Source organism: Salmo salar, chromosome 01 (assembly GCF_965601325.2).
Source record: "Salmo salar chromosome 01, fSalSal1, whole genome shotgun sequence".
In the NCBI taxonomy this organism is placed as follows: domain Eukaryota; kingdom Metazoa; phylum Chordata; class Actinopteri; order Salmoniformes; family Salmonidae; genus Salmo; species Salmo salar.
Window position 1 is genome coordinate 166,272,060 of NC_138291.1, and position 24,775 is coordinate 166,296,834.

General features: G+C 44.4%; 1 protein-coding gene across 3 annotated transcripts in view; it reads left to right on the forward strand.

The window, feature by feature from the left end:
• Window positions 1–24,775, forward strand: part of LOC106569503 (electrogenic sodium bicarbonate cotransporter 1) — a 110,271-nt gene that overhangs the window by 54,239 nt on the left and 31,257 nt on the right. For all 3 annotated transcript variants that reach the window (XM_082955932.1, XM_082955930.1, XM_014140945.3), the window contains exons 6-16: window positions 2–184; window positions 5,034–5,110; window positions 6,704–6,861; window positions 7,058–7,145; window positions 7,787–7,941; window positions 8,146–8,277; window positions 11,051–11,225; window positions 12,715–12,848; window positions 20,564–20,838; window positions 21,514–21,569; window positions 21,937–22,122. In XM_082955932.1, coding sequence (XP_082812058.1) covers window positions 2–184; window positions 5,034–5,110; window positions 6,704–6,861; window positions 7,058–7,145; window positions 7,787–7,941; window positions 8,146–8,277; window positions 11,051–11,225; window positions 12,715–12,848; window positions 20,564–20,838; window positions 21,514–21,569; window positions 21,937–22,122 — 1,619 coding nt within the window. The remainder of the gene's footprint in view (window position 1; window positions 185–5,033; window positions 5,111–6,703; window positions 6,862–7,057; window positions 7,146–7,786; window positions 7,942–8,145; window positions 8,278–11,050; window positions 11,226–12,714; window positions 12,849–20,563; window positions 20,839–21,513; window positions 21,570–21,936; window positions 22,123–24,775) is intronic.

Below are 24,775 nucleotides of genomic sequence, written 5' to 3' on the forward strand. Positions count from 1 at the left end.
GAGTTGATCACTGACAGCCAGATCGAGATCGGTCAGCTAAAGCCTGAGCTAAAGGATCAGGTCATGTACACGTTGCTACGGAAACATCGTCACCAGACCAAGAAGTCCAACCTGCGCTCACTTGCTGACATCGGCAAGACCGTGTCCAGTGCAAGTAGGCTGTTTTCCAACCAAGACCAGAACGGTAATGTAGATGCCAGTTTGGTGCAGCCTTTTTTATTATTATTTTTTCCCTCCTACTTCCTATCTTATCCCAATCAATTCTACCAATCACATCTTTTTTCCTCTGGGGGTCATCAATACTATAGGATAAGGTGTAGTGTATGTTCAACTTTTATATGCCATCATTTGAGTGCAGTAAAGATGTTACAGGTACATACAGTGGGGGGAAAGGTATTTGATCCCTTGCTGATTTTGTACATTTGTCCACTGATAAAGAAAGGATCAGTCTATAATTTTAATGGTAGGTTTATTTGAACAGTGAGAGACAGAATAACAACAAAAATATCCAGAAAAACGCATGTCAAAAATGTTATAAATTGATTTGCATTTTAATGAGGGAAATAAGTATTTGACCCTCTCTCAATCAGAAAGATTTCTGGCTCCCAGGTGTCTTTTATACAGGTAACGAACTGAGATTAGGAGCACACTCTTAAAGGGAGTGCTCCTAACCGCAGCTTGTTACCTGTAAAAAAGACACCTGTCCACAGAAGCAATCAATTAATCAGATTCCAAACTCTCCACCATGGCCAAGACCAAAGAGCTCTCCAAGGATGTCAGGGACAAGATTGTAGACCTACACAAGGCTGGAATGGGCTACAAGACCATCGCCAAGCAGCTTGGTGAGAAGGTGACAACATTTGGTGTGATTATTCGCAAATGGTAGAAACACAAAATAACTGTCAATATCCCTCGGCCTGGGGCTCCATGCAAGATCTCACCTCGTGGGGTTGCAATGATCATGAGAACGGTGAGGAATCAGCCCAGAACTACACGGGAGGATCTTGTCAATGATCTCAAGGCAGCTGGGACCATAGTCACCAAGAAAACAATTGGTAACACACTACGCCGTGAAGGACTGAAATCCTGCAGCGCCCGCAAGGTCCCCCTGCTCAAGAATACATATACATGATGCCCGTCTGAAGTTTGGCAATGAACATCTGAATGATTCAGAGGACAACTGGTGAAAGTGTTGTGGTCAGAGGAGACCAAAATGGAGCTCTTTGGCATCAACTCAACTCGCCGTGTTTGGAGGAGGAGGAATGCTGCCTATGACCCCAAGAACACCATCTCCACCGTCAAACATGGAGGTGGAAACATTATGCTTTGGGGGTGTTTTTCTGTTAAGGGGACAGGACAACTTCACCGTATCAAAGTGACGATGGACGGGGCCATGTACCGTCAAATCTTGGGTGAGAACATCCTTCTCTCAGCCAGGGCATTGAAAATGGGTCGTGGATGGGTATTCCAGCATGACAATGACCCAAAACACAAGGCCAAGACAACAAAGGAGTGGCTCAAGAAGAAGCACATTAAGGTCCTGGAGTGGCCTAGCCAGTCTCCAGACCTTAATCCCATAGAAAATCTGTGGAGGGAGCTGATGGTTCGAGTTGCCAAACGTCAGCCTCGAAACCTTAATGACTTGGAGAAGATCTGCAATGAGGAGTGGGACAAAATCCCTCCTGAGATGTGTGCAAACCTGGTGGCCTACTACAAGAAACGTCTGACCTCTGTGATTGCCAACAAGTTTTTTTGGCACAAAGTACTAAGTCATGTTTTGCAGAGGGGTCAAATACTTATTTCCCTCATTAAAATGCAAATTATTTTATAACATTTTGACATGCGTTTTTCTGGATTTTTTTGTTGTTATTCTGTCTCTCACTGTTCAAATAAACCTACCATTAAAATTATAGACTGATCATTTCTTTGTAAGTGGGCAAACGTACAAAATCAGCAGGGGATCAAATACTTTTCCCCCCCACTGTATATCTAGGTGGCTATAGTTTTAACTAATAACGTCAATGTGACTGGCAAGATTCTTTTACGCCTGAGTGTTGATGCTTGTTTTTGTTCTTCTTCTAAATACTACTATCTCCAAAGTGTATTCCGACTTGCATATCATTTTACATTTTTACATTTTAGTCATTTAGCAGACGCTCTTATCCAGAGCGACTTACAGTAGTGAATGCATACGTTTCAATTCATTTCATAAAAAAAATGTTGTTACGTATTGGCCCCCTGTGGTCATCGAACCCACAACCCTGGCGTTGCAAACACCATTGCAAACACCATGCTCTACCAACTACATGTGATTTAATTGTTTAGAAGACCATAACTTCTTGGATGCCATTAAATAATAATAATAATAATATGGTACTGCAGTTTGAAGTGTGAGATTGTTCTAGTTTTCTGTCTTCTATCTGTACTCTCACTCTCCTGCACAGATTAACATTCCCTCGTGTTCTCTTCACTTTTTGCCTGCCTGCCTTCCTGCTTTCTTCGTTCCTTCCTTTCTTCCGTCACTCCATCTCTCTTTCTCTCTTTCTGTCTCTCTCTGTCTGCACTAAAGCACGCAGTCTCAATGAGCACCCCCAGCCCTTTCCCCACTTGCACCCCCAGTCCCAACCCCAGTCTGTGCCTTATGCAACCACGCTTGGCCATGAGGAACCGATAAAGGAGATCCAAAGAAGCTCCAGCATGCAATACATCAGTAAGTCAGGTCAGAACACATTTATAACACATTGGATACGTCAGTCAGTAAGTCAGGTCAGAACACATTTATAACACCTGCGATACGCCAGTCATTAAGTCAGGTTAGAATACATTTATAACACATGGGATAACTAGGTAAGTTAGGTTATAATGCATTTATAACATATGGGATAGGTCAGTAAGTCAGGTCAGAACACATTTACAACACATGGGATAACTAGGTAAGTTAGGTTATAATGCATTTATAACATATGGGATAGGTCAGTAAGTCAGGTCAGAACACATTTATAACACATGGGATAACTAGGTAAGTTAGGTTATAATGCATTTATAACATATGGGATAGGTCAGTAAGTCAGGTCAGAACACGTTTATAACACATGGGATAACTAGGTAAGTTAGGTTATAATGCATTTATAACATATGGGATAGGTCAGTAAGTCAGGTCAGAACACAGAACACATTGGATACATCAGTCAGTAAATCAGATCAGAACACATTTATAACACATTGGATACATCAGTCAGTAAATCAGATCAGAATACATTTATACCACATTGGATACGTCAGTAAGTCAGGTCAGAACACATTTATAACACATGCAATACGTCAGTCAGTAAGTCAGGTTAGAATACATATATAACACATGGGATCAAATAAAATTTTATTTGTCACATGCGTCGACTACAGCAGTGAAATGCTTACTTACAAGCCCTTAACCAACAATGCAGTTTTAAGAAAATACCAACAAAAAAAATTTAGATAAGAAAAACAAATAATTAAAGAGCAGCAGTAAATAACAATAGCGGGGCTATATACAGGAGAACCGGTTCAGAGAATAACTAGGTAAGTTAGGTTATAATGCATTTATAACATATGGGATAGGTCAGTAAATCAGGTCAGAACACATTTATAACACATGGGATAACTTGGTAAGTTAGGTTATAATGCATTTATAACAGGATATGTCAGGTCAACACATTTACAGCACATGGAATAACTTGGTATGTTAGGTTATAATGCATTTATTTATAACACATGGGATAAAAGGTAAGTCAGGTTACATTGCATTTATAACACATGGGATACCTCAGTAAGTCAACTCAGAACACATTTATAATACATGGGATACATTAGTAAGTTAGGTCAGAACACATTTATAACACATGGGAACATTAGTAAGTTAGGTCAGAACACATTTATAACACATGGGATACCTCAGTAAGTCAGGTCAGAACACATTTATAACACATGGGATACATTAGTAAGTTAGGTCAGAACACATTTATAACACATGGGATACCTCAGTAAGTCAGGTTATAACACTTATAGCACATGTGATCCATTTAAGCCAGGCTATAATGCATTATAGCACCCTAGTTTGGGATACTTTTGTACGGTGGGTTATAACACTCATATACAGAGTTTATAACAGGGTATAACACATACCTTGACGATAGTCTGTGCCAAGACAATTTGCGATCCACATTCATATTGTTGATATGAGCATTGATGACCGAAAACAATACTGTCATGGGTATACTCTCATGGGATATCACAATCCACCATTTGTTTAAGTTAACAAAGAAAAGGGCATCATCAAACAGCATCTAAGTCACAGTCCTTCATGCCCAGAGAAACAGCAAACAACCAATTAGCTAATGTAGATGCTACTCGGCTATTGACCAACTTTTTTAGGTAATCACAACTCCAATGCAAAGCCAGCCTTCTCACTGAGTCTGATACTGCTGGCTAAAAGAGGCTAAAGAAAAATATCTATCTCTCCCACCAACCCCACCATGGACTACTAATAAGACACTGTCCGTGCCCCCTCTGCTCTGCCGTGCAAGTGAATGACCAGTTGGCATCAGATCAGTGAAAGACAGGGCACGGCAGTGGGAGATTTCAGGCAGTACATCTGATCCACTGCAGCTGGCATCGGCCCGAAAGCTTAACTGAGTCCTTGCTGCCGTCCACATTTATATTAGGCCTTGTGAAGTTTCTGTTTTTCTTCATTTTCTGTTTCTCTTCCTCTCCTTCTCTGAGACCAGTCTAATCTAACTGGGCCTCTGTCTGTTCTGGGAGTTGCGATCTACCTTTCATCCCAGTGACTTTGTTTGACCCCTGGGTTGTGTTCATTAGGCACCGAAAAGAAGACAACAGACTGAAATGGGGAAAGACTGCCTGGTCCAATAAGAAACACTCATTTCTGTTTCAGAAGGCTTTAAGCATTTTTTTCTTCAGTTTTTTTCCCTAATAAACACGACCCTGGTGAACCCTCTCAGGCCTGGTCTTTGAGCTCTTGACCTCTGATCCCACAGGTAGCCCAGCCACGGCCCATCGGAACCTGACCTCCAACAGCCTCAACGACTTTTCTGACCAACCAGATAGAGACCAGGTGAGGATATAACTGTGTGTGTGTGTGTGTGTGTGTGTGTGTGTGTGTGTGTGTGTGTGTGTGAGAGAGAGAGAGAGATCTAAGCGGGAACTTTAAGAAGCGATTGCTGTTCCCCGGGCACTCTAAATCTTAGCTCCTGCTGTAACAATATGCAGGGTCAAGAAGTCGACACTGTGTGTGTGTGTGTGTGTGTGTGTGTGTGTGTGTGTGTGTGTGTGAGAGAGAGAGAGAGAGAGAGAGATCTAAGCGGGAACTTTAAGAAGCGATTGCTGTTGCCCCGGGCACTCTAAATCTTAGCTCCTGCTGTAACAATATGCAGGGTCAAGAAGTCGACACTGTGTGTGTGTGTGTCTGTGTGTGGGAACCAGAGCACGGCCTCACTCTACTGATAAAGTCTGAGCCTCACACACGACGATAAGAGCCCTGTAGGAGCCCTGACCCTCTCTCTCAAATGTTTGGTAACAATGTCACCACTCCTCCTGAAGCCTGTGGAAACTCCACAGACAAAATAACTAACTCCTGGAATTACACGGACAACAGTAGCTATTCATCAAATTGATCTGGTCTTTGATGAAACACCAAGGCCTTGCTTAGTTAATCATCTCCTTACACCCGAGGTCTCTGGTTGCTTAAGTTTTATGCATTTCACTGTGACTAAGTACTCAGCGTACCACTTGGACCGTAGGTTTAATTTAGCAGTCTATTAAGATTAAGAGATTAAGATTAATATCACTTTATTTGTCAATTGTACAAGTTCCAACTGAAATTTGACTTCTGCTGTATCCCAACCCCTCCCAAGACACACATACATATACAGGTTAGAGCAGGGGTCTGTCACACTGGGCGCCGGGGACTAGTTGTTGTGGGGATTAAGTGCCTAGCTCAAGGGCACATCGGCAGGCAATTACATCTTGGATTTGATACCAGCAACCCTCCAGTTTCCAGCTCACTTCCCATCTGATTTTGTTTCCCGTCAGACCCGGGATTCGAACAGTTGCTGGCTCGCACCTCTAACTACTAGGACCCCTGTCTCCCCCTGACCTAAAGTGAAGGGCCCGTATGCATTCACCTGGCCTGTTCTTTTGTATACAGTTGCACAGAGGTTCATCTTTTTTGTTGCTACCTCATTCTCATTACATATCATTATGTAGACTGGTTCAAGTGTATAACAGCAATGAACAGAAAGGGCTTTATTATGTCTTGTTAATCATTCTGCTTGTGTCATAGTGACTCACAGAGTGGTAAAGACGCTTTAATCTGTTTCTAAAAAGCTACGAACTGCAGTGGTGTTGCCACACAATACAGCATGTAATGCCTATGTGCCTGGGACGGGCTGCACTCAGCTGCCCCATTTCATCCATGCAACTGTGTACAACTTTGGGGCATGTGAAATGTCCATTGTTACGGTACCTTTACTGCTCTTCTCTTACTACTTTGATAAGGACAGTCATTTCAAGCACCGCTTCTTTTGAATGTGTGTCAACGCTCATTGCTTTCCTTCTCTTTTTTCTGTCTCACTCTATATTTGTGCGTGTTCCTCTCTTTCTCTCCCTCTTTCTCTCTGTCCATCTTTGTCCCACCCACTCTCTCTAGCTGAAGAATAAGTTGATGAAGAAGCTTCCACGTGATGCCGAGGCGTCTAACGTCCTGGTCGGAGGGGTGGACTTCCTGGACACGCCCTTCGTGGCGTTTGTCCGTCTGCAGCAGGCTGCCATGTTGGGAGGTTTGACAGAGGTCCCCGTCCCTACCAGGTACCCTACTGATACCACCACAACCAACTTAGCAAACCCACCAAATATACCACATATCTATCTCATAGATATCTCCTATGTCATAGAGGCTGATTGGTACTATATTTATATAGTTTAACCACTAGTGACCACCAGTTATACTCAATTTGGGCTTTTTATTGAACATTCTTCTGTTTTTCTCTTCATCTACTTTTAGGTTCCTATTTGTGCTGCTGGGGCCCAAAAGCAAAGCCAAGTCCTACCATGAGATCGGACGAGCTATCGCCACCCTCATGTCTGATGAGGTACGTTACCACCGTGTCCAACGTGCTTATACAGTAGCTAGGGAAAGTCTACACACCCCTTGGACAGTTGTCACTACAAGAAAAGTCATGTTTTGCAGAGGGGTCAAATACTTATTTCCCTCATTAAAATGCAAATCAATTTATAACATTTTTGACATGTGTTTTTCTGGATTTTTTTGTTGTTATTCTGTCTCTCACTGTTCAAATAAACCTACCATTAAAATTATAGACTGATCATTTCTTTGTCTGTGGGCAAATGTACAAAATCAGCAGGGGATCAAATACTTTTTTCCCTCACTGTATAATGGCATATGGCTTATATAGATGGTGATTACAAACACACCATCTGGAAGTGATTATGATTCGGGATAATTATAATGATTGGGATCCAATTACTCACAATATCAGGAAGAGACAAGTGTGAAAAATGATTGGTTGTTGGCTGGTGTTGATGTTAACATGGTTTCTGATTGGTTGTGTTGTAGTATGGTGTTCCATGACAAGGACAGACAGGACCTGCGGTGGGTTTGATTGGTTATGTGGGGAAGTGACATAGCTGTTGTTAATGTTAACATTGTTTATGATTGGTTGTGTGCTGGTGTTGATGTTACCTTGGTTTCTGATTGGTTGTGTGGGGTCAGGTGTTCCATGACATTGCCTACAAGGCCAAGGATAGACAGGACCTGCTGGCAGGCATTGAGGAGTTCCTAGATGAGGTTATCGTCCTACCTCCTGGGGAGTGGGACCCTGACATCAGGATAGAACCCCCCAAATCCCTGCCCTCCTCAGATAAGAGGTACAGCTCTGCCACTGACACCTCTAGTCCTAGTACAGTTGTATAATTCTGTAAATTGTCCTAGTTCCAGAAAATTAATTAAATTGTGCATGTTTTCTTGGACAGTTTTGAAAATTATGTCAATATTGGGTGCTCGTGATGAACCTTCAACACTGTGTTGGAGAGCGATGTCAGTAGGCTAACCTGCTGTTTGTGACTGTATAGGAAGAACCAGTATAATGCTGGAGGCGGAGGGGATGGGCCCCAGATGAACGGGGACACGCCGGGACATGACGGGGGTCAAGGAGGAGGAGGGGGACATGGACATGTTGGAGAAGAGCTCATGAACACTGGAAAGTAAGAATGACACTGCTCATTACCACTAGCCTAGCCCATAGCGTATGGCATAGTATTGAATACCAGAGCAGTCTTCAACTGTTTCCAATACCAACCAGTGGAGGCTGCTGAGGGGAGGATGGCTCATAATAATGGAGTAAATGCAGTGGGGTTTTTAGCATGTAAATCTTGGTGGGGCAAACTCAAATAAAAATTGCCAGCAAAGTCACTACACAGCATTAAACCATACATTAATTGCACTATAACGGTGACAAATGGTGCCCACAAACTGTTAGGGCCTTCATAAATCTGTCCCAACAGCTGAGCTTTCTTTCAGCACCATGGAGTGGATCCTTACCACTGCTACACCTGGCTATCAGCAGAGCCTTGTCTGGCAGCGAAACAACTATTTCAGCCTCGTTTCCTGCCTTTTTAAAAAACATAGCTGATATGGCAGATTTGCTTAAACAAATGCGGTTTCTACTGACAATTGAGATGTACTAACTATGGCATAAGGGAACGATGAGCGGATAAGAGGCGTTCTGTAATTTTGATTAAGACATTAATGAGCAAGCGACGACGGATGTAGTCAATATAACTATGTGATCAGCATTTTTTAAATGTACAGCGACAGAATGCAGAACATGGGCTGCTCTTACAGTATTTTCCCTGTACACGAAGTCAGAACCATAGGATAAATAAAGGGGGAAAATAAGCAGACAATGAAACCTCTTAGAATATTAGATGATGATATTTCTGAAAAACAGGTTATATGTGCAGCACCACCTAGTCAGAACAGTAACGTTAGGCGAAATTAAGAGGAGAAAATAGATTATTAGTGTCACGTCCTGACCAGTAAAGGGGTCATTTGTGATTGTAGTATGGTCAGGGCGTGGCAGGGGAGGTTGTTTCTGTGTGTTTTGGGGTTTGTTTGTTTCCAGGGAATATGTTCTAGTTTTCTTTTTCTATGTTCATTTTCTATGTGTGGCCGAGTATGGTTTCCAATCAGAGGCAGGTGTCTTTCGTTGTCTCTGATTGGAAGCCATACTTAGGCAGCCTGTTTTTTCCTTTGGGTTTGTGGGTGGTTGCTTTCTGTATATTCTGTGTACCTTACAGAACTGTTGATTGTCGTTTGTTATTTTATTAAATAATAAAAGAAGATGAGCACTTTACCTGCTGCGCTTTGGTCCCCTTTCATCGACGCCTATGACAATTAGGGTGAGGCACATGGGTGACTAACAGCTTACTACACAACATACACTTAGTATTACTTTCTTAGCTACAGTATACATATCTCCCTGGCATATTACATCATTTATGCAGCGGCATATAAGCCATTTTTGGACTCCCCTTGTTGTGCGCGACGGTCCTTTGTTGGAAAATGATGTCATCAAAGAAAGAGAAAGGTTCCGAGTTGGATGACTGTTCAAAACGCATTTTCTCAGTCTGAGTGCTTTTATTCCCGACTTCCCAGGTTAGCCCCTGTCACCGATTCCTTCCAAACAACTCATTGTTGAATTTGCAATTTCCAACTTGTTGTGTGATGTTTATGGCCGATGAGCACCGATACGTTTTATCTATAATTTCTTTTCATTATTTCTCTTCATATGACAAGGATTAAAAAGGATTTACCAGTAGATTGTTGACTTGATTTATGATGATGACTGCTAGCTAAGATTTTGAAAATAAGATGTTGACATGATCAGTCCAATCAAAGCTACTATAGATATGTGATTTCTCATCATTTTATCTGTGGCCAATGACCTTGAGCTTTCTTGGAAGGGCACTTCTAATCTAAGTCTATGGCAGGACCCAGAGGGCTCACATTCTTGATGTCTACCCTTACTAAAGGCGGGTGACGTAGTGTCCCCATGAGTGACAGAACACTGAGCCAATCACGGTGCAATGCTGAGCTAATCACGGTGCAATGCTCCTATTTTCTGCTGGCCTGCTCCACCACCACAGAAAGCAAACTGATATGTGACACGTATTAATGCCAAAATAACACGCAAAACAGGCAAGCCCCCCACCCCCCCAAAAAAAACTAATACATATCTATTTTTTATTTATTTATTGTCGCAAAAAATGTGGGGCTCAAAACATGACGGGTCGCCACTGAGTAAATGGAATGACATCTAACACATGGAAATCATGTATTTGATACCATTCCGCTTATTCCGCTCCAGCCATTACCACAAGCCCATCCTCCTCAATTAAGGTGCCACCAACCTCCTGTGATACCAACATGTTACTCAGCAGGGCCTCAACTCTCACAGATATTGGAATACAGTGTTAAAATGATTTACTATAACACTGTAACACTACGCATGTTACTAAAGAATTCCAGTGAAAAGCATGAGCTGGCTCACACCCAAAATAGTTATTAGAGGTGCTGACTAACAACGAGTAAACTGTAGGCTATGAAAATAAAGACATTCGCACGCTATATACAAATGCCCAGTAAGTTATTGGGTAAACCACCAACGGTTCGGCGTCACTGTGCGTCACTTTCACCCTTCTTTCAGGGTGAAAGAATTTCAGAAAATAACACCTCAGGTGTGTGGCCAAAGCAAGCCACTATTTACTGTTGCCTTTTAGTTATGCTATGTGCAGACACTGATTTGTGATGAAACAGCATCTTTAGTAGTCTCGTAAACCAGACAAATAGCTACGCTCACCAAAACAGCATGGGGATCGTAGAGATCCGTCTGTTTACAAGGCTACATCTTTAGATCATTTGCCAATAATAAAGACTTTGTGGCATAAATGTAACTGTCACATTTTCATTGTTAAGGTTTTGTGGTGGCCTCATCCTGGACATCAAGCGAAAGCTGCCGTTCTTCGCCAGTGATTTCTACGACGCCATTCACATCCAGTCGCTTTCCGCCATCTTGTTCATCTACCTGGGCACCGTGACCAATGCCATCACCTTCGGAGGGTTGCTAGGAGATGCTACAGAAAACATGCAGGTGAGTCTCTTTCTGTTTTCTCTTCTCAAAACAGAAGCATTTGAAAGAAGCAAAACAGCAGAAGTGAATGTAAGTAATGGCAAAGACCTGACTGTGTCCCGATTCTCCACCCTTATAACATAGTGTGCACTTTAATCCTTTCTGACATGGATTTAAAATTACATAACTCCCCTAAATGTACTCTGAACAGTTCAAGACTCTAGGACCAACAAAATGTATTCAAATTAGCTTCTGAAGTTTGGTTGGTTGTTAATTGTAAAATATGGCCATTTTTTAAATTTTCCTAAAAAGTTTGTTTGGGAGATAAGAGGTTTTTGTCAGACAGCGAAGATATCATTTTATCGCTATGTGATCTGACCAGGTGATGTGATTACGGAGAACTCCTGAAAGTAAAAACACGCACAGCCTCCCCCCGGATGTGTTGGTCAAGGAAGGCATGCGCAGGGAGGGCTGGCCAAGGAAGGCATGCGCAGGGAGGGCTGGCCAAGGAAGGCATGCGCAGGGAGGGCTGGCCAAGGAAGGCATGCGCAGGGAGGGCTGGTCAAGGAAGGCATGCGCAGGGAGGGCTGGCCAAGGAAGGCATGCGCAGGGAGGGCTGGCCAAGGAAGGCATGCGCAGGGAGGGCTGGCCAAGGAAGGCATGCACAGGGAGGGCTGGCCAAGGAAGGCATGCGCAGGGAGGGCTGGCCAAGGAAGGCATGCGCAGGGAGGGCTGGCCTCAGGGGATTTGGCTGCTCTGGAAATAACCACAGATCCAGATTACTCAGCTAGCCTTGTCACTGCCCCGTCTCCCCCTCCCCCGTCCTCCCGATTGCATGAGAGAAGGGGAAGGGAATCCCTCGACTGACCTCTGACCTTTCCCAGAAGCCTTAGCTGTCCAAGCCACAGGAGCACAGTGTTCCAGGTAGAGCAGCTCTGATCCTGCATCTCCCACCCAGGCCTGGATATGCTGTGTAAATGACACCTAGTAAAAACACATGATGTTACAATGTGAACTTGAACAGGGCTGTCTGTCCTGATGGGCCAGTATAACAGCTATCTGTGTGTCTGGAACTGTGTGATGGGGGAAATAGAGATCTCGCAGAATCAGCAGATTGATATCATGATGTAGTTAGCTTCAATTGCACACTTGACAATTCCCAGTTCCCATACATACACAGAAACTAAATGGATTTCTTTAGATGATAAAAATGTAACCATGTGCTTCGTTTTATTTGTGAGGGTAGGGTACCAGAACAGTAGTTTGGAACCAGACCTTGCCGCCAGTCCTCCACCAATCGCTCTCTGGTCCAGTCCCATTTGGTTTAAACATATACAACAGTGGGTTGGAATGTGACCATCACTGTTTACTGTGTCCTTGACCTTTAACCCCAGCAGGACACCCACTAACACCTTCAATAGATTTGGGACAAACATATCCATCTGCGTGTCTCTATCTGTATGCTGTTTCTTTGACTCACCAGCCTATCTGTGTCCCTCTCCCCTTTCAGGGTGTGTTGGAGAGTTTCCTGGGCACGGCACTGACGGGGGCCATATTCTGTCTGCTGGGTGGCCAGCCTCTCACCATTCTCAGCAGCACAGGTCCTGTACTGGTGTTTGAAAGGCTCCTCTTCAACTTCAGCAAGTGAGCTCTCTTACACCTGCATTTTGAGCACCACAGATATTGATAGTACATCTCTCTCTCTCTCCCTTTCTAGCTCACTCACTCACTCACTCAATTAAATTCAAAGGGCTTTATTGGCATGGGAAACACATGTTTAGATTTCCAAAGCAAGTGAAATGGATAATGAACAAAAGTGAAATAAACAATCAAAAATGAACAGTAAATATTTCACTCTCAAAAGTTTCAAAGGAGTAGAAACATTTCAAATGTCATATTATGGCTATGTACAGTGTTATAACGATGTGCAAATAGTTAAAGTACAAAAGGGAAAATAAATAAACATAAGTATGGGTTGTATCTCTCTCTCTCTCTCTTTCTGCCTCCGTCTTTCTGTCTCCGTCTGTCTCTCTCCATCTGTCTCCGTCTGTCTCTCTCCGTCTGTCTGTCTCTCTCCGTCTGTCCGTCTGTCTGTCTCTCTCTGTCTCTCCGTCTGTCTGTCTCTCTCCGTCTCTCCGTCTGTCTGTCTCTCTCCGTCTGTCTGTCTGTCTGTCTGTCTCTCTCCTTCTGTCTGTCTCTCTCTCCGTCTGTCTGTCTCTCTCCGTCTGTCCGTCTGTCTGTCTCTCTCTCCGTCTCTCCGTCTCTCTCTCCGTCTCTTTGTCTGTCTGTCTCTCTCCGTCTCGCCGTCTCTTTGTCTGTCTGTCTCTCTCCGTCTGTCCATCTGTCTGTCTGTCGCTCTCCGTCTGTCTGTCTCTCTCCGTCTCGCCGTCTGTCTGTCTGTCTCTCTCCGTCTGTTCGTCTGTCTCTCTCTCCGTCTGTCTGTCTCTCTCCTTCTGCCATCTGTCTCCTTCTGTCTGTCTGTCTGTCTGTCTGTCTGTCTGTCTGTCTGTCTGTCTGTCTGTCTGTCTGTCTGTCTGTCTGTCTGTCTCTCCTTCTTCTGTCTGTCTCTCTCCTTCTGTCTCTCTGTTTCTCTGTCTGTCTCTCCTTCTGTCCGTCTCTCCTGTCCGTCTCTCCTTCTGTCCATCTCTCCTTCTGTCCGTCTCTCCAACTGTCTGTCTCTCTGCCTCTCCATCTCTCCGTCTCTCTGCCTCTCCGTCTTTCTGCTTCTCCGTCTCGCCGCCTCTCCGTCTCGCCGGCTGTCCGCCTCTCCATCTCTGTCCGCCTCTCCGTCTGTCTGTCCGCCTCTCCGTCTGTCTGTCCGCCTCTCCGTCTCTCTCTCTCTCCGTCTCTCTCTCTCTCTGTCACTCCGCCTCTCCATCTCTGTCCGCCTCTCCGTCTCTCTCTCTCTCTCTGTCGCTCTCTGTCTCTCTGTCTCTCCGTCTCTCTGTCTCTCTCCCTCTGTCTGTCTCTCTGTCTGTCTGTTTCTCTGTCTGTCTGTTTCTCTGTCTGTCTGTCTCTCTGTCTCTCCGTCTCTCTGTCTCTCTCCCTCTGTCTGTCTCTCTGTCTGTCTGTTTCTCTGTCTGTCTCTGTCTGTCTGTCTGTCTCGTTCTCTCTGTCTGTCTTGCGCTCTCTGTCTGTCTTGCGCTCTCTCTCTGTTTTGCGCTCTCTCTCTGTCTTGCCCTCTCTCTCTGTCTTGCGCTCTCTCTCTGTCTTGCCCTCTCTCTCTGTCTTGCGCTCTCTCTCTGTCTTGCCCTCTCTCTCTGTCTTGCGCTCTCTCTGTCTTGCGCTCTCTCTGTCTTGCGCTCTCTCTCTGTCTTGCCCTCTCTCTCTGTCTTGCGCTCTCTCTGTCTTGCGCTCTCTCTCTGTCTTGCGCTCTCTCTCTGTCTTGCGCTCTCTCTGTCTGTCTCATATTGAAATATTGAAATTTGTATTTCTTTATTTTTATTTCACCTTTATTTAACCAGGTAGGCAAGTTGAGAACAAGTTCTCATTTACAATTGCACCTGGCCAAGATAAAGCAAAGCAGTTTGACACATACAACAACACAGAGTTACACATGGAGTAAAACAAACATACAGTCAATAATATAGTAGAAAAATAAGTCTATATACAATGTGAGCAAATGAGGTGAGATAAGGGAGGTAAAGGCAAAAAAAGGCCATGGTGGCGAAGAAACTCCAATATAGCAAGTAAAACACTGGAATAGTAGATTTTCAGTGGAAGAAAGTGCAAAGTAGAAATAGAAATAATGGGGTGCAAAGGAGCAAAATAAATAAATACAGTAGGGGAAGAGGTAGTTGTTTGGGCTAAATTATAGATGGGCTATGTATAGGTGCAGTAATCTGTGAGCTGCTCTGACAGTTGGTGCTTAAAGCTAGTGAGGGAGATAAGTGTTTCCAGTTTCAGAGATTTTTGTAGTTCGTTCCAGTCATTGGCAGCAGAGAACTGGAAGGAGAGGCGGCCGAAGGAGGAATTGGCTTTGGGGGTGACCAGAGAGATATACCTGCTGGAGCGCGTGCTACAGGTGGGTGCTGCTATGGTGACCAGCGAGCTGAGATAAGGGGGAACTTTACCTAGCAGGGTCTTGTTGATGACCTGGAGCCAGTGGGTTTGGCGACGAGTATGAAGCGAGGGCCAGCCAACGAGAGCGTACAGGTCTCAGTGGTGGGTAGTATATGGGGCTTTGGTGACAAAACGGATGGCACTGTCATAGACTGCATCCAATTTATTGAGTAGGGTATTGGAGGCTATTTTGTAAATGACATTTCCGAAGTCGAGGATCGGTAGGATGGTCAGTTTTACGAGGGTATGTTTGGGGGCATGAGTGAAAGATGCGTTGTTGCGAAATAGGAAGCCAATTCTAGATTTAATTTTGGATTGGAGATGCTTAATGTGAGTCTGGAAGAAGAGTTTACAGTCTAACCAGACACCTAGGTATTTGTAGTTGTCCACATATTCTAAGTCAGAACCGTCCAGAGTATTGATGCTGGATGGACAGGCAGGTGCAGGCAGTGATCGGTTGAAGAGCATGCATTTAGTTTTACTTGTATTTAAGAGCAGTTGGAGGCCACTGAAGGAGCGTTGTATGGCATTGAAGGTCGTCTGCAGGGTAGTTAACACAGTGTCCAAAGAAGGGCCAGAAGTATACAGAATGGTGTCGTCTCTGTAGAGGTGGATCAGAGACTCACCAGCAGCAAGAGCGACATCATTGATGTATACAAAGAAAAGATTCGGCCCAAGAATTGAACCCTGTGGCACCCCCATAGAGACTGCCAGAGGCCCGGACAACAGGCCCTCTGATTTGACATACTGAACTCTATCAGAGAAGTAGTTGGTGAACCCGGCGAGGCAATCATTTGAGAAACCAAGGCTATTGAGTCTGCCGATGAGGATGTGGTGATTGACAGAGTCGAAAGCCTTTGCCAGGTCAATGAATACGGCTGCACAGTATTGTTTCTTATCGATGGCGGTTAAGATATCGTTTAGGACCTTGAGCGGGGCTGAGGTGCACCCATGACCAGCTCTGAAACCAGATTGCATAGCGGAGAAGGTGCGGTGGGATTCGAAATGGTTGGTAATCTGTTTGTTGACTTGGCTTTCGAAGACTTTAGAAAGGCGGTGTAGGATAGATATAGGTCTGTAGCAGTTTGGGTCAAGAGTGTCCCCCCCTTTGAAGAGGGGGATGACCGCAGCTGCTTTCCAATCTTTGGGAATCTCAGACGATAGGGGTAGGGGTTGCAACAATTTCGGCAGATCATTTTAGAAAGAAAGGGTCCAGATTGTCTAGCCCAGCTGATTTGTAGGGGTTCATATTTTGCAGCTCTTTCAGAACATCAGCTGACTGGATTTGGGAGAACGAGAAATGGGGAAGGCTTGGGCGAGTTGCTGTGGGGAGTGCAGTGCTGTTGACCGGGGTAGGGGTAGCCAGGTGGAAAGCATGGCCAGCCGTAGAGAAATGCTTATTGAAATTCTCAATTATAGTGGATTTATTGGTGGTGACAGAGTTTCCTATCCTCAGTGCAGTGGGCAGCTGGGAGGAGGTGCTCTTATTCTCCAAGGACTTTACAGTGTCCCAGAACTTTTTTGAGTTTGTGTTGTAGGACGTCAATTTCTGCTTGAAAAAGCTAGCCTTGGCTTTTCTAACTGCCTGTGTGTATTGGTTTCTAACTTCCCTGAGAAGTTGCATATCACGGGGGCTGTTCGATGCTAATGCAGAACGCCACAGGATGTTTTTGTGTTGGTTAATGGCAGTCAGTTCTGGAGAGAACCAAGGGCTATATCTGTTCCTGGTTCTAAATTTCTTGAATGGGGCATGCTTATTTAAGATGGTGAGGAAGGCATTTAAAAAAAATAACCAGGCATCCTCTACTGAAGGGATGAGGTCAATATCCTTCCAGGATACCCGGGCCAGGTCGATTAGAAAGGCCTGCTCGCTGAAGTGTTTCAGGGAGCGTTTGATAGTGATGAGTGGAGGTTGTTTGACCGCTGACTCATTACGGATGCAGGCAATGAGGCAGTGATTGCTGAGCTCTTGGTTGAAAACAGCAGAGGTGTATTTAGAGGGCAAGTTGGTTAGGAGGATATCTACGAGGGTGCCCGTGTTTACGGCTTTGGGGTGGTACCTGGTAGGTTCATTGATAATTTGTGTGAGATTGAGGGCATCAAGCTTAGATTGTAGGATGGCTGGGGTGTTATGCATGTCCCAGTTTAGGTCACCTAGTAGCACAAGCTCTGAAGATAGATGGGGGGCAATCAGTTCACATATGATGTCCAGAGCACAGCTGGGGGCAGAGGGTGGTATATAGCAGGCGGCAACGGTGAGAGACTTGTTTTTAGAGAGGTGGATTTTTAAAAGTAGAAGTTCAAATTGTTTGGGTACAGACCTGGATAGTAGGACAGAACTCTGCAGGCTATCTCTGCAGTAGATTGCAACACCGCCCCCTTTGGCCGTTCTATCTTGTCTGAAAATGTTGTAGTTAGGGATGGAGATTTCAGAGTTTTTGGTGGTCTTCCTAAACCAGGATTCAGACATGGCTAGTACATCCGGGTTGGCAGAGTGTGCTAAAGCAGTGAATAAAACAAACTTAGGGAGGAGGCTTCTAATGTTAACATGCATGAAACCAAGGCTATTACGGTTACAGAAGTCATCAAAAGAGAGCGCCTGGGGAATAGGAGTGGAGCTAGGCACTGCAGGGCCTGGATTAACCTCTACATCGCCAGAGGAACAGAGGAGGAGTATGGTAAGGGTACGGCTAAAAGCGATGAGAATTGGTCATCTAGGACATCCGGAACAGAGAGTAAAAGGAGCAGGTTTCTGGGGGTGATAAAATAGCTTCAAGGTATAATGTACAGACAAAGGAATGGTAGGATGTGAATACAGTGGAGGTAAACCTAGGCATTGAGTGATAATGAGAGAGATATTGTCTCTAGAAACATCATTGACACCAGGTGATGTCATCGCATGTGTGGGTGGTGGAACTGAAGGGTTGGATAAGGTATAATGAGCAGGGCTAGAGGCTCTACAGTGAAATAAGCCAATAAACACTAACCAGAACAGCAATGGACAAGGCATATTGACATTAAGGAGAGGCATGCTTAGCCAAGTGATCAAAAGGGTCCAGTGAGTAGTGAGGTCAATGACCTCATATGACTGGTAAAACATTACCAACACCTTCCTGGATGTCCTTTGGGTGGTGGACCAATCTTGATACACACCGGAAACAGTTCAGTGTGAAAAACTCTGCTGAGTTGCAGTTCTTGACACAAACCGGTGCGCCAGGCACCTACCACTGTACTATACCCCGTTCAAAGGCATTTAAATGTTTTGTCTTGCCCATTTACCCTCTGAATAGCACACATGCACAATCCATGTCTCAATTGCCTCAAGGCTCCTCCCTTTCATCTACACTGATTGAAGTGGATTTAACAAGTGACATCAATAAGGGATCATTGCTTTCACCTGGATTCACCTGGTCAGTCTGCCATGGAAAGAGATGTCCTTAATGTTTTGTATACTCAGTGTATGTGTCTGTGAGATAATTCAATAGAAGTAAAACAAATTAGCAGCTATAATGGTCCTAGAGATGTTTTGTTTGCTTTCAGAGTTGGACTGTTGTTGTGAGGATTACCAGTGGTACAGTATGTGGAACTGGCTCAAGGGTACCATGGTGCCCACCAAATATCCTAACCCCAACCACATGTGTTTAGTGTTCCTTTTGGGCAGCATAGAATCTTGCTTTTCTATTGACAACCTCCGGCTTCCTGTTTCCTTTAATTAAAAAAATCTAGTTAAACAAAAATATAAAAGCAACATGCAACAATTTCAACGATTTTACTGAGATACAGTTCATATAAGGAAATCAATCAATTGAAATTAATTTATTAAGACCTAATTTATGGATTTCACATGACTGGGCAGGGGCGCAGTCACTTGGGAGCCAGGCCCACCCACTGGGAAGCCAGGCCCAGCCAATCAGAATTACTGTAGTTTTTCCCCCACAAAAGGGTTTACTACAGACAGAAATATTCCTCAGTTTCATCAGCTCTCCGGCTGGCTGGTCTTAGACGATCCCACACGGGAAGAAGCCGGATGAGGTCTCGGGCTGTCGTGGTTACACGTGGTCTGCGGTTGTGAGGCTGGTTGGACGTACTGCCACATTCTCTAAAACGATGTTGGAGGCGGCTTATGGTCGAGAAATTAACATTACATTCTTGGGCAACAGCTCTGGTGGAAGATCTTGCAGTCAGCATGCCAATTGCACGCTCCCTCAAAACTAGAGACATCTGTGGCATTGTGTTGTGTGACAAAACTGCACATTTAAGAGTGGCCTTTTATTGTCCCCAGCACAAGGTGTACCTGTGTAATGAACATATGATAATGCTGTTTAATCAGCTTCTTGATATGACACATGTCAGGTGGATGGATTATCTTGCCAAAGGATAAATGCTCCCTGACAGGGATGTATAAACTTATGCACAATTTGAGCGAAATAAACTTTTTGTGCATATGGACAATTTCTGGGGTCTTTTATTTCAGCTCATGAAACATGGGACCAACACTTTACATGTTGCGTTTATATTTTTGTTCAGTATAATAATACTCATGATAAACATAAACAATATGAATTTCTTCTGCAGTCAGATGTTAGCCACTGTCAAGTATTTGTATCTTGAACAAACAATTTTATTCACAGTAACAAACAAACTGCCCTCAGTTCCGTTGCCAGGCTGATTGTCCCTCAATTTCCCATGCGTCCTGCTTGCTACTTCCTACTTCCTCACCTGAATGGGGTCACCAGTCCAGACCTGCTCCCACACGGACCAGAACAGAATTCTCTTCTCCTCTTTCTTCTCTCTCTTCTTTCTCTTCCTCCTTACCTTCTCTTGCCATCCCAGAGAGTAGACCCTCTTCTAGCATTACATTACAGACAACACTGGCTTGGCTATGTTCCATTATCAATCATTTACATTCATTGAATGTCACACCGTGAATGGAAACTATCAACGCTGAGCCGACGGCGCCATGTTTCCTCGGGTCGGGTCTGAGCCTATGCCGCCATGCACTCTATTACTTTGTGAGCTGGATTTACAGCCTCCATCTGTCTTTCTGTTGGTACTCTGATACACGCATGCATGAAAACATCGATATTTGGATAGGAACATCCAAGTGCCTTAGAAGGGACTTCCGGTTTCAATAAACATTAATACATTAATATTAAACTATGGTTCTACCATCTCTCCGATCTCTCCCTCTACAGAGACCATGACTTTAACTACCTGGAGTTCAGGCTGTGGATCGGCCTGCTCTTAGACTAACTAAACATGGTCGTACCTTCACTCTCTCTCTCTTTCCCCTCCAGAGACCATGACTTTGACTACCTGGAGTTCAGGCTGTGGATCGGCCTTTGGTCAGCCTTCTTCTGCCTGGTGCTGGTTGCCACAGATGCCAGCTCCCTGGTCAAGTACTTCACACGCTTCACAGAGGAGGGCTTTTCTTCCCTCATCTCCTTCATCTTCATCTACGACGCCTTCAAGAAGATGCTGAAGCTGGCCCACTACAACCCCATCAATGCTGACTATGACCCCAACTACGTCACAATGTACGACTGCCGCTGCATGCCCCCACTGGACGACGGTATGCTTATCAGCACTGTGCTCACAGCTCATTGGCTGTTTTGTAGTTTAAACCAATCAGATCAGGAAGTGCTAATGATTAAGGTGGTCCTGTCCAGGTGACAACAGGGGTGTAGCTACCGCAGAGGGTTTAGCCAATATAAATGTAATCTCTTTCTGGTTCTGTGGTTTGGCCTGTGTTTCTTGGGCTCTCAAATTGCTCTAACTTTGAGTCGGTGAGCTCACGTCCTATTGCTGTCGGTATAGTCCAGAAAGCAAACATTACACCATTTTTCACAATATTTAAACTGGAGGTAATCACATGGTCCAAGTTTGTGTTCACTTAAGAGATATCATTAGTCCACTCTGTTCATAACAGATTATAGTTTTGGGAACAGAAAACTGTATTGAGATCAAATGTTTCATCGATGAGAAAATGTGCAGAATGTCGGCCAAAATCCATGTCGTTCCATCTTCTCCCACTGCCGGCCAGTGGGCTTCCTCTCACTACCATATTTGGTAGTGAGTGGAAACGCTAAGCGGATGCTTCACATTTATACGTCCGGTAAAATATCTGTCTCTTTGTTCTATCTGTGGTAACACTGCATATGCTTGAGGAAAATGCACATTATAGTTTTGACAAGTGCCCTGTAAAGTGGTTTTGTGGAGACCTTACTGTTTGTTTGTTTCCATCCAGGCAATATGACGGGTCTCTATAGTGATGCCTCTGCCTGGATAAACAATGCTGATCTGGTAAGCGCAGTCACTGGAGTATTTCTTCTCTGACAGCCATATATTCTTCAGTCACAAGAAAGTCTGAAGGAAATCTACATTTCTGAGTGTGTCTCAGACAGGAATGTGTCTGAGCTGGTGTGGGTTAATTAGGTTATGACAGTGTTATCCATCAACCATACAGATGCATTGTTGATAGAGAACTCTATCATTACCTGATTGTAAATTAGATCAATATTTCAATTAATAGTAAAGGTGTTTCTTTCACTAATGTTGTGAAATGTTTTGTTTGCTGGTTTTAGCAGCTTCTTTATGTACTGATTCATTTGAACCCGTAGTCATGACGAATGAGGTAATGGTTTTGTCTGTGTGCCTGTCTCTCCCGTAGTCGGTAAACACCACATGGGCGTCTCTCGACAAGAAGCAGTGTGTGGTGTACGGCGGCGAGCTGATTGGTCCAGCCTGTGGCTTCGTCCCTGACGTCACTCTGATGTCATTCATCCTTTTCCTGGGGACCTACACCTGCTCCATGTCTCTCAAGAAGTTCAAGTTCAGCCGCTTCTTCCCCACCACCGTGAGTGACTGACAGCCCCGACCGCCAGTCACGTTTCAGGGTCAAAATTGTGACAGCCCCGTAGGCCAATCATGTTGCAGGTTCTTAGTTTTACTGCCCAGCTGGCCAATCATGTTTCAGGATCCAAGTTACGTTGATTTTTCAAAAGGGAAAAGGGCGAAAGAAATTGAAACGTCAACATTGTGTAGACAATAAAGTCAGGTTATTGTGCATACATTTACAGATGATGTTGATGTACAGAAGTCATATGCCTACTGCATGACGTTCCTACCATATCTTTACATGTTTTCTTGGCAAATTTCCATGAGCCATGTTCATGTTGGGGTTCAGTGGAGTGAAACCTGGTATTCCAGGTTTTATTACATTGCGATTTGTCATGATGTACAGCACATCGCTCTATACCCCCCTGCTCCCTCCTCCTTGCTGTGACATTCTCAGGTTATTCGATAGGCTCCGATGTCAATGAGAGTCTTAGCAGGAAAGTCAGATGTCACTCTCTGACACTGTTTAAGGTGCTATGTATCAACCAAACTCACACCTACACTTGCACTTCAGTGTCCTAAAACACACAAACCTAGTGGACGAACTGCTTAAGATGCTGTGTATTAACCCCACACTTCACACCAACACTAAACAACTACACTTCCACCTCATGAATCCTGAAATACATGAAGAGTCTGATACATGAGAAGGAGTACTCATCTCTGTCTTGCCTATTGAAGATCTACCCACCTCCTCTTGTTCTCATTCACGCAAAGACATTAGTTACCTTGCCTTTTAGATAATAACTTAAGATCCTATGGACACGTGGGACCTGATCCTAGATCAGCACTCTGACTGTGAGATGCTTTTTGAGTACAGGCCCAGAGCAAGGCTCACTTCACCCTACTCGTTGCTCCTCTCTCTGCCAACTGCCTTATCTGTTCTGCATCTCACAGCATGGCTGGCTGTTACCGTACAGCCCGGCAGGACCGTAGATGTTAAAATATCATTTATTCATTTCCCCATGGCAGGGACAGGGAGGGAGGGCTGAACTTTCCCAGGAGGCCATGCACTGTAGCTTTCCTCCATCACACAGGCCAGGCCAGGGAGGGCCCTGTTGAACATCGTAAAGGCTTTGAACTGTTGGTTATTGCACAACATGAGTCCAGTATCTGGTTTAGGGGGTTTCTGTGGGTTCAGTCAGTGTTTGAAGATGCCTGCTACTTCTTTACAATATGGCTATATTTATGGAGTTATGAGCTAAATGATACTGTATAGTGCAATAAGTTAACACTTATTTACATATAGAACACACACATATACAGTCGTGGCCAAAGGTTTTGAGAATGACACAAATAATTTTCACAAAGTCTGCTGCCTCAGTTTGTATGATGGCAATTTGCATATACTCCAGAATGTTATGAAGAGTGATCAGATGAATTGCAATTAATTGCAAAGTCCCTCTTTGCCATGCAAATGAACTGAATCCCCCAAAAAACATTTCTACTACATTTCAGCCCTGCCACAAAAGGACCAGCTGACATCATGTCAGTGATTCTCTCATTAACACAGGTGTGAGTGTTGACGAGGACAAGGCTGGAGATCACTCTGTCATGCTGATTGAGTTCGAATAACAGACTGGAAGCTTCAAAAGGAGTGTGGTGCTTGGAATCATTGTTCTTAATCTGTCAACCATGGTTACCTGCAAGGAAACACGTGCCGTCATCAAGCTTTGCACAAAAAGGGCTTCACAGGCAAGGATATTTCTGCCAGTAAGATTGCACCTAAATCAACCATTTATCGGATCATCAAGAACTTCAAGAAGAGCGGTTCAATTGTTGTGAAGAAGGCTTCAGGGCGCCCAAGAAAGTCCAGCAAGCACCAGGACCGTCTCCTAAAGTTGATTCAGCTGCGGGATCGGGGCATCACCAGTACAGAGTTTGCTCAGGAATGGCAGCAGGCAGGTGTGAGTGCATCTGCACGCACAGTGAGGCGAAGACGTTTGGAGGATGGCCTGGAAGGGCAGCAAAGAAGCCACTTCTCTCCAGGAAAAACATCAGGGACAGACTGATATTCTGCAAAAGGTACAGGGATTGGACTGCTGAAGACTGGGGTAGTCATTTTCTCTGATGAATCCCCTTTCTGATTGTTTGGGGCATCCGGAAAAAGCTTGTCCGGAGAACACAAGGTGAGCGCTACCATCAGTCCTGTGTCATGCCAACAGTATAGCATCCTTAGACCATTCATGTGTGGGGTTGCTTCTCAGCCAAGGGAGTGGGCTCACTCACAATTTTGCCTAAGAACACAGCCATGAATAAAGAATGGTACCAACACATCCTCCGAGAGCAACTTCTCCCAACCATCTGGGAACAGTTTGGTGACAAACAATGCCTTTTCCAGCATGATGGAGCACCTTGCCATAAGGCAAAAGTGATAACTAAGTGGCTCGGGGAACAAAACATAGATATTTTGGGTCCATGGCCAGGAAACTCCCCAGACCTTAATCCCATTGGGAACTTGTGGTCAATCCTCAAGAGGCGGGTGGACACACAAAAACCCACAAATTCTGACAAACTCCAAGCATTGATTATGCAAGAATGGGCTGCCATCAGTCAGGATGTTCCCAGAAGTTAATTGACAGCATGCCAGGGCATATTACAGAGGTCTTGAA